Source organism: Podarcis muralis, chromosome 2 (assembly GCF_964188315.1).
Source record: "Podarcis muralis chromosome 2, rPodMur119.hap1.1, whole genome shotgun sequence".
Classification (NCBI taxonomy): domain Eukaryota; kingdom Metazoa; phylum Chordata; class Lepidosauria; order Squamata; family Lacertidae; genus Podarcis; species Podarcis muralis.
Window position 1 is genome coordinate 88,557,711 of NC_135656.1, and position 17,118 is coordinate 88,574,828.

The 17,118-nt window shown below is 42.8% G+C and overlaps 1 protein-coding gene across 4 annotated transcripts in view; it reads left to right on the forward strand.

Annotated features, from left to right (window-relative positions):
* SRGAP3 (SLIT-ROBO Rho GTPase activating protein 3) overlaps positions 1-17,118 on the forward strand; it is a 185,674-nt gene that overhangs the window by 73,286 nt on the left and 95,270 nt on the right. For all 4 annotated transcript variants that reach the window (XR_003705358.2, XM_077925000.1, XM_028719316.2 and 1 more), the window contains exon 2: positions 9,180-9,375. Coding sequence is in view for 3 of the 4 variants with exons in the window: in XM_077925000.1 (XP_077781126.1) it covers positions 9,180-9,375 (196 nt within the window). In the remaining variant the exon portion in view is untranslated. The remainder of the gene's footprint in view (positions 1-9,179; positions 9,376-17,118) is intronic.

Consider the following 17,118-nt stretch of genomic DNA (forward strand, 5'->3'; position numbering starts at 1 on the left):
CAAAAAATATACAGTGGTACCACAGGTTATAGACTCCGCTAACCCAAAAATAGTACCCCGGGTTAAGAACTTTACTTCAGGATGAGAACAGAAATCGCGTGGCGACAGCATGGCAGCAGCAGGAAGCCCCATTAGCTAAAGTGGTGCTTCAGGTTAAGAACAGTTTCAGGTTAAGAACAGACCTCCAGAACAAATTAAATTCTTAACCCGAGGTATTCCATTGTTTCCTTAAAGTGCAGATTGTGGGTGCCTGGTGTATCTCAAAAATTAAGCAAAAGCGAGTTTTTCCCCACCAATATTCTTGTGCCCTTGTTATATTTCTGAAGCTGTAAAGCTTTAGTTACGGTGTGCCGGAAATCATGTTAGGTGGCCATCCAGCGTCTGCTACATAATGTAACACAATCAGACATAGTGGGGTAGTAGATTTCCTGCTTTGGGAGGAAAGGGTTGAATTAGATGCCCTTTGAGGGTCCTTCCAGTTCTTTGGTTCTCCTTGTCATAAGGAATTCAAGGTTCTATAGAAAGTGAGGGCACTAAGCACGGCATTTAAATTTGTTGGCTGTGGTGAAAGGATGCTGGTTCAAATTTACCATTTGGACTTCAGTTGCTTCCATTGCTCCATTGTCAGAATTGTCTTCTCCTCTGGCAGACGAGGCGGAGAACATTGCAGGTGTGCTGTCTTTAAATTAGTACTGACTGATCTAGAAGCGCTACTAGGCACAGGTTGCCCATTATCCAACTCATAAGTTCATTTTTTGCATCCAAGTTGTGCAAAGATTTTGAGTCCCTGAGCATAAAAATCAGCTTTTTAAAACTGCAGAGAACGAGTTCGCTTCCAGATTGTTGTTGTTTGGTGGGTGGAATTCAATCACAAACTGGCGAATTCAGATTACACAAAGTAGATTTGGTATTCTTGTGCAACAGACCTGCTTCCAAACAAAAATGGATTTTTTTGCAGTAATAAAAGTGAGGAGAAAATGCATTGGGGAAACCAAACCAGATGGGCAGGGTATAAATAAATAATTACTACTACTACTACTAGTACTACTACTACTACTACTACTGGGAAGTGTGAGATAACAGTTGCTTGCTGCAACCTTGTATAACCACTTTGCAAACCAATCTGAGTGTGCAAGCAGTAGATGTTGTATAACCTCTGCATAAACCTTGTGCAAACAAATCAGGATGAATGCTAGATAAATAGTTCACCTAGAAGTCCAGGCTGTGTCCTGCCTTTCTCCAGCTGAACGTGACCTTTGACTTTTTTCACAAATGACCAACTTTGGTAAGGTTGACGAAGTGTTCCAAATAAAGGAGTTATTTCCCTGGTTTTGGACTATAACTTCTACCAGCTTCAGCCAGCATGACCAGTGATCAGGGAAGTTAGGAACCGCACTCCGAAACAACTGGAAGGCACCATACTGTGGAAGGCTGCTCTAAATTGGATGCTATCACTGCAAGTGGTTTGGGCAGTCTGGATGCATCTCGAGTTTTTACAGGGCTGGGCTTAAAATAGCAAGTTTTGAATATTCTGTAGTCAAGCACTTGGAAGTGATCAGGAAAGATGGGAGAATTTTGGGGAGAATTGCAGGGAAATGTCCTTGGCTTTTTTACTTGAACGTCCCCCGACGGATTCCTTTGCTCGGGTTATGAGCAGGGAAATTGGAATAAGAGAATTGTCAGTTCCTGGGCCATCTGCTTCTAAAGCTACTGAAAAGACCAGGAAATTGAAGGAGCACAGTGCACATTCAATTGATTCATCCTCTGTTCACCCTCCAACCCCCCCCCCCCCAAATAAATTCTTGGGCACTTCTGTGTCTAAGTCTCTGTGGGAGTTGTGTGAACACCACTCTGCTGAAAAGAAACCTGAGAAGGGAGGAGGTTCTGAAAGCTTTCATCTGATCCCCGTTGCTAGAGAAACCCCCTTCTTTTGTCTGTCTATGCCAGAAGCAGCTGTCTTTTTCAGAGGCTGGATCTTCTCAGGAGGGTGCAGGGCAAAGAGAACAAACCAGGAAAAAATATATTAAAACAAGCCTTATTTATGGCCTGTGTTAGGGAAGCATTTGAGACGCTCCTGTGTGTAGAGTGTTAGTTACAGGCCTGAACCTGTGAAAAGGCTTGCAGTAACCTCATGAGAACAATGCAAGGCCAAACAGAGTTCTGTATGTTTAGGGCGTTTGGTTGTTCTTTTTCTCTGTGTGTGGACAGCTGGCACTCTGGCACCTTCTGCTTATGTATTCCTTTACACCATCTCTGTGTTTGTCAACAGGGAAAAGTTATTGGTTTAGGACAATCCGTCTTATATATAGGACTGTTTTACTGAAACCTTCTTCTTTGATATCATTTGTAGCCGAGTAAGATTGTCTTCCATGAAAGAGGCCTTAATAGTGAGTCCGTAAGTGACTGTTGAGGTCAATTTTGGATCCACACTTCCTTCCACAGTGGGAACATAGGTTTCCGGGTGGGAGTTGATCACAGTGAGGGTTTGCCAAATGTGCCTTCCTCTTAGCTCGTTTCTCCTTTTTTTGCCCTGAGTTCGTGCTTCTTCAAAGTCCATGAGACCTATGGCAAAGGCTGTTCCAATGTTAGAAACTGAGATATGAAAGCTAGGAGCTAAATGGCACCTTAAACCTAGGTTATGGGCACAACAAAGGTCTGTCTAGGTGCTCTTTTTTATAACAAGAATACAAAGCTGGAAATGAATGAACTGCAGCTAAAAGATTACGCTCTTTTTTCACATGGTCTAGTCCTTCCCCTGCCTGCCCACCCCCTAATATTCTTAAGAAGGTCTTCTCCAGTCTTCAGAGAGTATCTGGAAGTGGGGAGGCAGAAAAAGGTCCTCCTTTCCTTCCACTCTGCAGTTTTAATCTGAAATCTTAGGTGCAGTCCTGCACCCAGAGCTCAGGAACTGCTCGTGCTGATGAAATTCCCTGTTGTTAAAATGCGCCTAGAGCAATGGGAGTTTCGAACACTGGGTTGTTCTCCAATTGGAGTGCTCACAAGCCAGTGCTTCCCAGTTATCAGTGCTTATATTACAATTATTTTACTTGCTTTGAGAGTGTCTTTAAACCTCTTTTGCTGTCCACCAGTATTTCGGTGATCTAGTCAACATTGTCCTGCCCCCACCCCCCTTACAGTGTAGTTCTCTGTATTGAAAGCTCATTCTTGCTCTCTCCTTTTTGTATTTTGGAGCAATTGGACAATTTTCTTGGGACATCTGCTTTGGTTTCTGTTACCCCCCCCCCTTTAAATCCCTTATGAGAACAGTGTAATGGAATGTGTGCACTTACTCAGAAAATTGTGGAAAATACCTGGATTCATTTAGTGGATAATACCTTTCTGAAGCAGTCAAAGCAGACACAGAAAGGAGACTGTGTTCTAAATTCCTAGGCTTTCCAGGTCTGTGTCCGAACACTCCCCCCCCCCCCCAACTCTTTGCTGCTGAATCGGAGCAAGCGTCATTCCACAGAAAACCCAAATTGCCGTTATTGTCAATTCAAAGTGATCGTGATTGTAAACCTGAATTTATCATTTTAAGTAAGCTCATTTGGTCATTTCAAATATTTTGAAACTTTTCAATCCCTACAAAAGGCGAGTTGCAGATTTTTCTTGGTTTCCTGGCTATTTTGTATTAGCCCCTTCTTTTATCTTCTGCTTCAATCCTGTTTTCCTTTTTTTAAAAAAAAAAATAATGGTCCTGTTATTCTAGGCTGCATGGGTAGGCAAACTAAGGCCCGGGAGCCAGATCCGGCACAATTGCCTTCTAAATCTGGCCTGCAGACGGTCCGGGAATCAGCGTGTTTTTACATGAGTAGAACGTGTGCTTTTATTTAAAATGCATCTCTGGGTTATTTGTGGGGCATAGGAATTCGTTCATCCCCCCCAATATATAGTCTGGCCCCCACAAGATCTGAGGGACAGTGGACCGGCCTCCTGCTGAAAAAGTTTGCTGACCCCTGTATCTAGGATTTGCCAATTGTATCCATTTTGTGTGTGTCTGTTTACAGCTGAGTGCCTTTTGGATACCAATTAGCTAGCTGTTTGTGTGTCTGTTAGGTTTGACCTTTGTCTTCTCATAACTCAGATGGTGCTGATGTGGGTGAACTTCCGGCATGAACTTTGAAAATGCCAGAGTGGCACATCATTAGTGTAGTGCCCTGTGTGGGGTTGTGGAGCTGAAGGGCTGTCTGTTGATTACGACAGCAACATGTGTGATTGCTTGTTTGTGTGCTTGGCAAAGAGGGACTGTTGCCTAGAGATCCTCAGGCCAGTGTGGCAAAAATAGGGAAAAGACAGAGGACTGATTGTGTCAGCTCCACCCCTCACAGAGCGATCTCTTTCTGTAAGAAGGAATCTGCAGCACTCTTGGCATTTAGCCGTGATTATTCTGATGTCCCTTTGCTCTTACTGTTCAATTGGGAAAGCTACAAATACAGGTCAGTTGCCAGAAGACAATGTGAATCTTCAGATTCTTCAGAAAGAAGATGTCATGGCCAATTCTGCTTTTCAAAACAAATGTTAAAGCCAATAAATAAATAAATGTGTGTGTTTTCTTTGTGTGCAGCTGCTTCAGCTTGTAATCGATATCTAGGCAATAAACCACTTTAAAAAAATTAGAGCCCATCCCAATCGTCTTCTCCGCAAAATAGCAAATGAGGGATGCTGTGTGAGTGTGCTTAGTAGTTTCTCAGCATAGACCAGGGAGCTACATATGCTGTTTCCTCCTCCTCTTTATTGTGTTTTGCCAGTGCATTTACTATCCTTGTTTGCAGCCAATTAAGAGTAGAATTAGACAACTATGCTTGATATCTGATGAATAATAAATAGCATCTCTCTCTGTGCTTCAGATATGCTCTTTGGGAGAAACCACTTCATGGAAAAGGGGGGCGGGGAGATAGTAATAAATAACCAGTAATGGATTCCTGGGAGAAGGCAATAAGCAACCCAAACCTTGAAATATTGCAGCAGTTCGAAATAACAAATACAGAACTGGGATTTGAATACAATGACTGCCTATTGTGCTTTTAGATCTATCTGGAATACAATGTTGCCTCAGCTCCCCCCACCATTTTTTTAGAATAGGTGTTGTCCTGCTTTACCTCTGTGGGCTGAGGAAAAATAGGAGGTATGGGGGTGACGGGGGGGGGGGGTAAATGGCTGCTCCTCATGAATACCCTAAAGGCTTAAATAAGGCTGCCTGGAAATTTTATGCTGGAATCTGAGGAGGTAATTTTTTAAAAGTAAAAAGTGATATAAGCATGAATGTGTACATGACTGCAACCTCTGTTCCCTATGCACCATAGCCTTTTTCAGGTGTTGCCTCTTGCACAATTACACTTGTGCGAGGGTGGAAAGTGGGGCGCCAACTTGAATAAAATATTGTGGGGGCCCAGGTATGCCCTGCCCTACATAATCAATCACATGACACAGCGCACACACCATTTTAATGGGAATGGCCATCAATTTTGTGAGGGCCCGGCCCCCTCAAATATTTTATTGTGGGGGCTGAAGCTTCCATAGCCCCTAGGAATTGGCTCCTATGAAGTGGGGTCTCACTTTCCGGCCCCACACCTCTCTCACATCTCCATCCCCATTCCTGCAGCCTTTCATTTGTAGTTCTGCAGTTCTGCAGTGGGGAGCTTTCTCTAGTTGTGTAGAGACGCAGCAGGATTTAGACTACAGTGGTACCTCGGGTTACATATGCTTCAGATTACATGCACTTCAGGTTACAGACTCTGCTTACCCAGAAATAGTACCTCGGGTTAAGAACTTTGCTTCAGGATGAGAACAGAAATTGTGCTCTGGCAGCGCGGCGGCAGCAGGAGGCCCCATTAGCTAAAGTGGTCTTCAGGTTAAGAACACTTTTAGGTTAAGAATGGACCTCTGGAACGAATTAAGTACTTAACCCGAGGTACCACTGTACGGATTTTCCAGGTTGTCTATGGAGCCTCCATGAGTAGATTAGTCTCCCTCCTGCACAATTTATCCTTACAATGAAAGTTGCAAGTCACCCTTGTGTAAGGGGCATGTGGACTGGGTGATGAGGACGGAACAGAAGTGACAGGGCAGGGAAGTTCAACCTCCCTCTCCCTCCTTGCGCAATTGTCATCACACAAGGGGAAACATCTGAATAGGGCTTAACTGACAAACCTTCATTTTTCACATGTAAGCAAGCAAGTAGGAGTAGGAAGACGTTCAGCCAAAATCATTTCTTTTGAAAACCATTTCTTTAGAATGAAGGTTTTACCAACTAGTAAAAATAAAATAAAATGTCTGGACTTGAATGGGGTAAACATACCCAACCTGCCATGAAACAGTCAATTTTTTGGTTGCCACCCTCCATACCTCCCTCAGCAGATGTAAACAGAGAGTCATAGAATTATAGAACTGTAGAGTTGAATGATTTTGATGATGTCAGAGTCTGATTAGATTCAAATGGAATCTTATTTTCATCTGAAAGAAGGGATAGCTACTCCTCATATCCCTTAACCATTCAGAAAAAAAACCACATAAGTATTTTCAATATTCAACAGAAAGAGGGGGTGGCAATGTTTTTGTTTCTGTTTGCTGTATCCACACCCATAAATACAGATGGGGGTATTGTTCCTCTAGCAGCCAGAGGCCACTTTTCAAAATAGAGGCTAAGAGTTAAAACGTTGTTCTTTCCCAGTTCTGATTGTTTGTCTTCCAAGGATCAATCCTGTTTAAAGAGATTTGCAGACTCTGCTACATTATCTAAGAGGCTTAAAAAGTGAGTTGTGTTTGGGGAAGCTGTTGGTTTTTTTGTGGCAGGAGATAAACGTCAAAAGGAAACAATTCTTTTTCTCTTGATATACAAGGCGATATATCACGTAAGAGAGCCTGATTTACTAAAGGGGGCATATTAATCTGACAGATATTACTGAATACAGCTATAACTTGATAAACATCAGCATGGGAAGCAACCAATTTATCTCGATATATTTCATGTAAAGCTGCTGTTGGGTGCATGTAGTCTATAAACTTATCTCTGAAAGTTGTCGGTTCTAGATGCATCTGAGAGTGTGGCAGGAACAGGCCGAACTACAAATGGAAGTGAAAATTGCTTTGCATTCATTCTCTGCTCCTTGCAGCTAAAGTTCCAGGGCAGGGAAGGCAACGTCTTTGGGAAGAGGGCTGCATTTCCTGAGCATGATGGAGGTGGGTGGGGTACCACTAATTGAGCCCAAAGCCTGAAGGGTCCTATCCCTCTGTAACACACATCTTTGCATACAAATGATAGCCCCTCTCCCCCACTGAGCCTTTCCCCTCTCCCCTTGTCACTCGCTCACATAGACCAACACACAAACAGGCTCCTTCACCCACTAGTCAGCTTGCCTCCAGCTTGCTGGCCTCCCTCCAGGCCCCAAGAACCAACCTGCAAGCCTCCACTGACACCCTGAGAAACAGAGAAAACTTTGTACCGCTGCTAATGAGAAACCAAGGAACCAGCAGGAAGGCAGCCAGTGTGCACATGACATAATCTATGGCGCTTTGCCATGCTGTGGTCAGATTGTGCGTGCACTTGGTTGGCTGCGACCCAACAGCAGAGTGCATGCGCTGGAGCAGCATAGCAACTATAGCCCTAGCTGGTTCTCTCCTTCCTGCTGGCTATCCTGTTTCTGCCAGATCTTCTTTTGGTCCTGAGAAGGCTGTTGTGAATGTGGCAGTGGAGGTGAGCACATGCAAGGGAAACAGTGAGGGTCATATAGGGCCCACAACTAGGCCACCATACGATATTGGGTATCCTTTTTGCCTGAGAACAAGTCCTCTGACCACTTCAGTGCATTTTTTTAAATATAAAAATCAAGACTGTGCTAGGTAAAGGTAAAGGAACCTTGACAGTTAAGTCCAGTCGCAAATGACTCTGGGGTTGTGGCGCTCATCTCGCTTTACTGGCCGAGGGAGCCGACGTTTGTCCGCAGACAGTTTTTCCGGGTCATGTGGCCAGCATGACTAAGCTGCTTCTGGCGAAACCAGAGCAGTGCACAGAAACGTCATTTATCTTCCCACCGGAGTGGTACCTATTTATCTACTTGCACTTTGACGTTCTTTCTGACTGCTAGGTTGGCAGGAGCTGGGACTGAGCAACGGGAGCTCACCCCGTCGCGGGGATTAAAACCGCTGACCTTCCAATTGGCAAGCCCTAGGCTCAGTGGTTTAGACCACAGCGCCAAAAAACAGACCTCAAGTATCTTGGATTCAAGGTCCTGAGCTTCTATGGAAGTTTGAATTGTTACGAGTATTTACTCCTTAGCAATTGGACGTGATGTTCTGTGTCTAGGAGATTTTGGACAATATCTCTGTTCAACCATTATCCATTACCACACTATTGTATTGCAAAAGCACTTGTGTGTGTGTGTGTGTGTGTGTGTGTGTGTGTGTGTAGTTTCAGATTGGTGAATCTAACGTTGCTTAATGTCAGTATTTGTTAGCAGTTACCACACAGCAGTAATTTGTCAAATATTTTAGATATCAGAACTATTGGAGGCCCCGCAAATGCAGATGGCATGGCTGTATGCTATTTATGTATGTATGTATGTATGTATGTATGTATGTATGTATGTTATAACCTGTTGAATCACAAAGGATCAGAAGAGTGGGTTGTAGTAAATAATCACATAAAGGTATGCTTTTAGATCCTTAAATTCCGAATGTACTGCTTAATTCCAGTCAAATTCTGCTTGATATCAGTAAAATGAAATTTTAGTAAGGGTGTTCATTGCTGGACCCCAAATTGTGCATGGAAAAAAAGAGAGAGTCAAAAATCTTAATAAATGAATATATGACTAATCTTCTATATGCAACCATCCCCCACTTTTTTTCCAGTTCTTTGAGACACTGAAAATTATTTCTCAACCTAATCTCACCGCTGACACTTCAATTTCAGTCCAGTTTCTTTCCCCCTTACAAGGGTACATAAGAGAGGATTCCCCTTCCCCCAATGTTTAAAGGTTTAAAGTCAATCTGTTTATGTATTTATGTACTTATGTGAAGTTAATCCGTTTATGTAGCCTGTTAATCTGTACTTATCTGGGCATGCTCAATATAGTGCTGTCAATGTGAGAGGTCTTTAGTAGGGCAGCAAAATAAACGAGCGCTTACAGGCTCTGTTACCATTTGTTTATAATGCTGTTTCGCTTTCTGTTTTGTGTGTCCAGAAATTCGTACCCAGTTGGTGGAACAGTTCAAATGCCTAGAACAGCAGTCTGAATCCCGGTTGCAGCTCCTTCAGGACCTCCAGGAGTTCTTCCGCAGAAAGGCTGAGATTGAACTGGAGTATTCTAGGAACTTAGAAAAACTTGCGGAGAGATTTTCTTCCAAGATTCGCAGCTCCAGGGAACACCACCAGTTCAAGTAAGCATATATGTTTCTATTTCTGAAAGGAGGCACAAGAGACCCAGACTTGTTGAATAAATGCAGTTTTCAATGTGATCTCAAAGTGATGGGCCTTTTCAGATGACTGATGGGAGCAGAGGTGGTTGAGGAAATGAAAAAAACGTTAACAGAGATTCAGTTGGTTTCTTGGGTTTGCTGAGCTACTTATTTACAAACTTGTTAGTGTCTTTCCTACTTCTTTCAAAATAGTCTCTTGAAGGGTTGGCTGCTACTGTCAGTGTTTTGACAACGTGTTGGGCATGCCTGACATTCTGGTGGGTAAAGCTTGCATACATTGATATTGCATATTTATTTATAACCACAAAGTAATTCAGTTTGCATATTTAATGTTCCATATTTCAACCTGGAGTAATGAACATGACGGATCCTTTTTAGTATGTGCCTTTGAGGTTCTGAACTCTAAATGAACTAAGGATGTAGAAGAAAAGGAGGATATTAATACTGTCTAGTTTTGTAGCTCCTCAGTGGAATTTTTTACCTTCTTCTTGCCCCTGGCCATATTGGTTGTTTTTAGTTGGTTCCTTTTAATCTTTTTGACAATCATAGCTGCAAAGTACTTCCTGTGTTGTCATTGTCATTTGTCTGTTGGACATAATCCCTTGTGTCATTCATTTCCTGGTGATCTAAAATTTTTGAATGTGCAAGGTGAATGGTGATGGTCTCTCACTCCACTGTACTCCACCTCATTCTGAACTGCAGCTTGTACTGCTGAATTACTAAAATCCTATATACTTCATATTACTAAATTCCCTATACAGTGGTACCTTGGTTCTCAAATGCATTGGTACTTAGACAACTTGGAATCCAAACACTGCAAATCCAAACACTGAAGTTTGTGAACTTTTTTCAGAAGCCGAACGTGCTCCGTTTTGAGTGTTACGCTTTTGATTTGAGTGCCACACTTCCGTTTTGAGTGTTACGCTGAGGTCTGTCTGTTTTTGCTATTTATTTTGTGTTTTTGTGGCTGTGTGGAACCCAGTTCAGCTACTCATTGATGGATTTTGTGACTGCAATACATTGTTTATTGCTTTCATTTTATGGATCAATGGTCTCGTTAGATAGCCAAATTCATGTTAAGTTGCTGTTTTAGGGGTTGTTTTTAAAAGTCTGGAACGGATTAATACATTTTGGAACGCTTTGATTTTGGAACAGAATTCTGGAACGGATTAAGTTTGAGAACCAAGGTACCACTGTAATCTCTTTACTCTGATTCTCCTAGTGTAAAAATAGGTTTCCATATGTCATTGTTATTGGACTACAACTCCAGACAGCTTAGCAAATGATCAGAGAGCTGTTGTTCAATAATATCTGGGGCTTGAAGAACATTGGCCTTCTATTATTGTGGTTTGGAATAACAAAAAACTTTTTGGAGAAACTTGACACCTTGTCTTTTGACTACCTTTTGACCAGAACTCTCATTCTTGAGAAGTTAAGATCTGTAGCAGAGCCACCACCCCACTTGATAGGCCTCCCAACTCTGTTCTCATTGTTTGTGGAATGGCCTTCCTCAATAGGTGTCAGGGATGGCAGGGCTTGGATGTATGTGTGTTGGACACAAGGGGACTGGAAACTGACTTGGAGAGAGGAGAGGGGGCCAGCAATTTATGAGGGTCAGTGCCCACCAGGAGAAGGGTCAGAGCTATCAGGGATGGAGAGTGGAACACTGGACTTGTCAGAGGAGGAGGAGAGGATGATCAAGCAAGTGGGCAGCTGATTGAATCCCCACCATCTCCTGCCCCACTGTCTCCTAGAACCAGAAGAGGATTGAAGAGGGAAGAACAGTGGTGGCTGCTGTGCAGGTATCGTCTCAGGCTGCATGTGCATCCTGTGGGGGGGAAAGTACATAAGTTGATGGAGAGGGGCATGGTTTTCTATTTCTGCAGCTGTTCCAGAGGACACTGACTGGGAACAGCCACTTAGATGATAGAAGTTGTGTGCAAGTGTATTCAGAGTCCCATAGAAGCTACTGTAAGTGATTGCTTTTGACAATAAAGAATTAACTCCCAGCTATATGCATTCATTTGACTTGGGTGTGTCTAGGACAATAGGCAAGGCAGACACAAGCACTTTTATCTCTCAGAGGATAACAGGGTACGATCTTTCTTTTTGCCAAAATGCCACCAGTTTTTAAAGGTTCCATACAGTTTTTACAGTTATGTAGTCCCTTAAGTGTTTTGATTCCTAGCCCCTGTCCCAAGTTTTACTGATACCTTTCTACTTTACCATGTGTGTGTATGTAGGAGAAGAACTTGCCACCTTGAATGTCTTGGAGAAAAGGTGGGATATAAATGTACAGTGGTACCTCTGGTTATGAACTTAATTCGTTCCAGAGGTCCGTTCTTAACCTGAAACCGTTCTTAACCTGAGGTACCACTTTAGCTAATGGGGCCTCCTGCTGCCGCTGCACAATTTTTGTTCTCATCCTGAGGTAAAGTTTTCAACCCGAGGTACTACCTCCAGGTTAGCGGAGTCTGTAATCCGAAGTGTTTGTAACCTGAGGTGTTTGTAACCCGAGATACCACTGTAGTAATAAATGCATGTAGCAGACAGCCCATGTTGGTCATGTGCACATGTTACATTTTTAGGTGTATAAACATACTGAGCTGGGTCCAGATTTTGCTTCCAACGGCAGGAGCACACCCTGAACAAAGTTCTGCTCATAGGATGATCCCACTAATGGAGAAAGGGGAGGTCATTTCTGCTGATTTCACCCCTTGTTTTGCAAAATGCACCCCCCCCCCCCCCGCCATCAGCCGTGAAAGGAAGGAGCTTTCTATCTACAGCAGGTGAAGTCTTGGTCTAACCCAATTTATAGAGTAGACTGGGTGCTTATTTACAAAACTGTAGGTCTAAGCTGATTAACTCATTCACTTCCCCTATTTTTAAAAAAATTATTATTATTATTTAATTTTAGGAGATAAATGGTGTAGAGAAAGATATGTAACACCAAATAGACAAAAATAACAAGTTGCAGCCTCTTTATTTATTAAATGTATATGCTGCCTTTCCTCACAAAGGAGCCCAGGGTAGCAAACAACAAACATGTTGCTGTCTTCCAATCTAGTGATTACCAAAACGCAAATGATTGGGGTTATATCATTCCTTCCTAAGAAAAGAGATGGTTGCGAAACCAATCAACCTGATGAAAAGCATACCTAATCACTTGAGCATCCAGAAGGAGCTGCTCAGGATATGAACCTGTGTGTTAAGGAGGAGTGTAACCTATCCAGTGCAAACTGGATAATTTTTTTATTTTGTTTCAACTACGGCAGACCAACACGGCTACCTACCTGTAACTATCCAGTGCAGGTTGCTCACCTAACTCTGGATTAAATTATCCCCCAACCAGTAATGCTTCCTCCTTTATCCAGCATACACTTTGGGCTTTCCTTCTTTATGTAAACCATCCTTAGCTAGTGGTCTAAATAGTGGAGGTGGCAGAGTGAAATGAAAAGAGGGACCGAAACCTAATGGGCTAGAAATCCTTACGGAGACCCTTTAACTCAGTGGTTGTTGTTGCAGATGAAAAGCAAAGACAGCTCATTGTGGCTCCATTCATTTTGGCAGCCAGATGGAGCTAAGAGTAGCATCTGGCGAATGGATTGAACAGGCCCTGGAACATACTGTGAATGTTGAACTAATTATTACTAAGTCCCCAAGCAAAAGCAGCTGGAGGGTGCCGGCTCTTCTATGCTAATGGAAAAATGGGGGCTGTAAATGAAGGTGTGTGAGCAGGGCAGGAGGAAGACTCAGAACTATTGTTTAGACGTTGAACTTAATTTTGCATTAAGAAAAATAATTACATGTTAGAGAGAGATGGCTTTTTATGGTTTATGCATTTTGCTTACTACTTTCCCCTGATAGCTACTTGACAAGGTTGTTTATAAGACAGATTCGTTCTGAGGTTTATCTAATGAAAGCCTTGTATGTTATTCTGGTCCCTTACCCTTTTCACCGATTGCTTATGTAAAGAATGATTATCATTTAGTGTAGGAGAAAATGTTCCAAAAGAAGAGCAGCTTGAATACTCTGGGACTAGACAAAGCTCAGTTGATTTGCCACATAAGGCATGAGAGGCCTATTTCATATTTTTAAGTCAATGAAAGAAAATCCTGCTTTCAGTCCTATAAATTTATTTGTAAAGAACCTCCGTGTCTGAAAATGCAAAATATAGTTTGAGTGGTCTATGAGCTGTATCAAAGTGGTTTTAAGGCCGCTTCAGACAGAAAATCTTAAGTATTGTTGGAGTGAATGAGTAGTATAATGGAAGATCAGAACAATTTGTTTTTATACAGTCCTTCATTCCATTTGCCAAACAAAGAGGCCTGAGTTCCACAAATGCTGTGAGAGGCCTTGCCTTTGCAAAGCATAGTGGCCTTTGTTAGGAAAATAGTCGTCTTTTAATGCTCTGCAGTGTTGCGGTTTAAATTGCAGAAGCTTTGGGGTGGAGTGTGTTGTGTGCGTCTGATTTCTCCTGTACGTGATTAAAGCCACGCAGAAGATTAGAACAAGGAAGTGTGGTTGTCATAGCAAACAACTATATTTATTTTATTTCAAGCACTTTTATCCTGCCTTTCCATTCCAAAACATTTTCAAGGCAACTTCTCTTTTCCTTCAAAGAAATTGTTTGTTCATCAGCAACATTATGAGGTACAAAGACCACGGCATGAGTTTCAAATTCAAGATCTGTCCTGGAGAGAAATGTGAAAACACCACTATTCTTGTCCTTGTTTTCCAACCTAGTGACATGGCACACCTGGGTTTGCTCCTTTTAAAAGAGCTTCTTTTCATAAGTCTAAACCTGTTGTGGTGCTTCATTTTCTAACCTTCCTTTAGAAGAAACTATAGAAGGCTATGTGGGACGCGGGTGGCGCTGTGGGTAAAAGCCTCAGCGCCTAGGGCTTGCCGATCGAAAGGTCGGCGGTTCGAATCCCCGCAGCGGGGTGCGCTCCCGTTGTTCGGTCCCAGCGCCTGCCAACCTAGCAGTTCGAAAGCACTCCCGGGTGCAAGTAGATAAATAGGGACCGCTTACAAGCGGGAAGGTAAACGGCGTTCCGTGTGCTGCGCTGGCTCGCCAGAGCAGCGATGTCACGCTGGCCACGTGACCCGGAAGTGTCTGCGGACAGCGCTGGCCCCCCGGCCTCTTAAGTGAGATGGGCGCACAACCCTAGAGTCTGTCAAGACTGGCCCTTACGGGCAGGGGTACCTTTACCTTTATAGAAGGCTATATTGCCCTGCAAAGGCATTTACAAAGGTGATTAGTATTTCTTCGGATATTAACTTAGTTCATTGTACCTCATATAGTGTGTGCAGTCAGTGAGTGGGCTAGCAAAGGTGTGTTATTAATACTATGTGCTTGTCTTTCTTTTCTACTTAAAGAATGGCACTTTTAAAACCTTTGTTTTTGCACCATTCTTTCAGGATTGTAAGAATGTGGGCAAATGCAACAATATGTGTAAATTGAAAATCTGAAGATGACCAGGAAATCTCTTTACTATGCTGTCTCATAATGGAAAGCATTTGGAGCCCCTGTTCTGAGAGCAGTAGTAGTAATAATCATAATAATTTTTATTTATACCCCGCCCTCCCTGGCCAAAACCGGGCTCAGAGCGGCTAACATCAAATATATAACACATTAACATAGAATCAGGCAATCAATTAAAATGCTTCCTAAAATCAGATCAGGATCAGAATAAAATCCAATCAGATGGCAACCCGCAGATTATGGTTGGGGACCTTAAATGCTCACCAGGCCCAACTAGTAGGATTGCTGCAAACTTTTCTTGCCCTAATGGGAGCATAGGAGTCTACTCCTAGGGGTCAAGGGGGCTTCGGCTCCCCAGTAATTGATTTGAGAGGGCTGCCCCCCCCCAAGTTAATGGGCATTTCCATTCAAATGGTGTACGTGCACCATGTCATGTGATTGATTATGTGGGGTGGGGCTTACTTGCTTCCCATATTTTATTCAAGTTGACACCCCTGAATAGGAGAGATGTACCCACCACTGTTTAGTCCTGCAAAAATCCTTTGTGTAGAAGGCCTTGCATGCCTTTCCTTTTCTTACTCATTTGCTTCTGTGAGTTGAGGCATGGAAGTGAGAGCACTATGCATTAAGTCACCCAGCACACTTCCATAACAGACCAGGATGTTTACTAAAATCAAGGCCCAGCATATCTGACTGTTGGACCACGAAGGCTCATCTGACAGACTCATACAAAGTATATTAGTCCAGGGTTCCCCAAACTTGGGTTTACAGCTGTTTTTGGACTGCAGTTACCATCATCCCTGACCACTGGTACTACTGGCTAGGGATGATGGGAGTTGTAGTCCAAAAACATCAGGCGACCCAAGTTTGGTAAACCCTGATCGAGTCCAACCTGCTGACAAATCAACTACTATAGCATCTTTCATGGATGGCCATCCAACCTTTGTTTAATAAGTTCTTTAATGAAAATGTGCTCCACCTTCTGAGGCAGTTCATTCCATTGTTAAAACAGCTCATATTATTGGGAAGTTTTTCCTGATATTTAGTCTAAATCCCCTTCCTTACAATTTTAACTTGTTTGGTGGTTTGGATCCATTTCTGGAGCAACAGGAAACAAATTTGCTCCTTCTATGTGAGAGACCTTCAAATATTTGAAGATGTCTTACTGTGTCTAGAGGGTAATAATTGTTTCCACATCTGTTTTCTATCAGCTTGTTTCAAACAGGCACAGCCATAAGAAGCATGTATCAATGTTGTACTTGCCCTGATAGTTCAACATCTTGTGGGCTTAATTTTGTAGTTCAGCGAATATTATCTGCTTTTGAATGCTTCAGTCTTTTTGGGATGCTGGTGAGGCCACAGGTAGCTCTGTTATACTTTGTATCTGCTGTGATGGCTGGCTGCTGCTCATTGAGCTGAAAGGTGTTTTCATGTGTCTAGGAACGCCTTAATAAGGTCATGAGACTCCCCCTCCTCACTTTTTGGAGGCCTCTAAGATAGTAGATTGGAAGTGAAGAAGCTGCTGAGGCTTATAAAGTGGTTCATCAATTTTAAACAGCAGTAATATATTATTGAACATTATGGTTTCAAAGGGAAAATGGAAAATGAGCTTAACAAAACTGAACCATTTATTTGCTTTATACATTAATAATCTTCAGCACCACCCGGCCTACTATTTTCCCCTGCCCTTTTCGCTATTGCTGGATTACCTTGCAAAACCTTTGGCGGGCAGCCTTGATCCACCTGTTTCTGTACACAGATAATAGCTGACTCCTCACATTTTGGATCTTCACTCTTGGGTATCTTCTATTGTTCCCGAGATTGTTGAGCATGCAGAACAGCTGGATTGTCAAACTCTTCTGTTGGCAAATGACCTATGCAAAGTTTAGTAGCGATGCCTTGAAGGAAGAGGCAATAAACAACTGGTGCACTTCTGGTTCATCGGGGCTCACTTTGTGTAGTCATTGGCTGTTCTGTTATAGGCTGTGGAGAGCTTAAAAAGCAGCATTTCTTTTGGGTGTCAGGGTAGCTGAGAACTTCTGTTCTGTTCAGGCCAAAATGTTTGATGAGCTGGCTAGGAATGGAAGCAATCCTCTGTTCGTGTCTGGAAATGGTGCTTTCTGTAAACGCCTTTGAGCTGAAATCATATCATAGTGGACTTCCTTGCTCCTCTTTTCCATGTGGGAGGGTTACCTAAGCTGTGATAGCAGACTTCA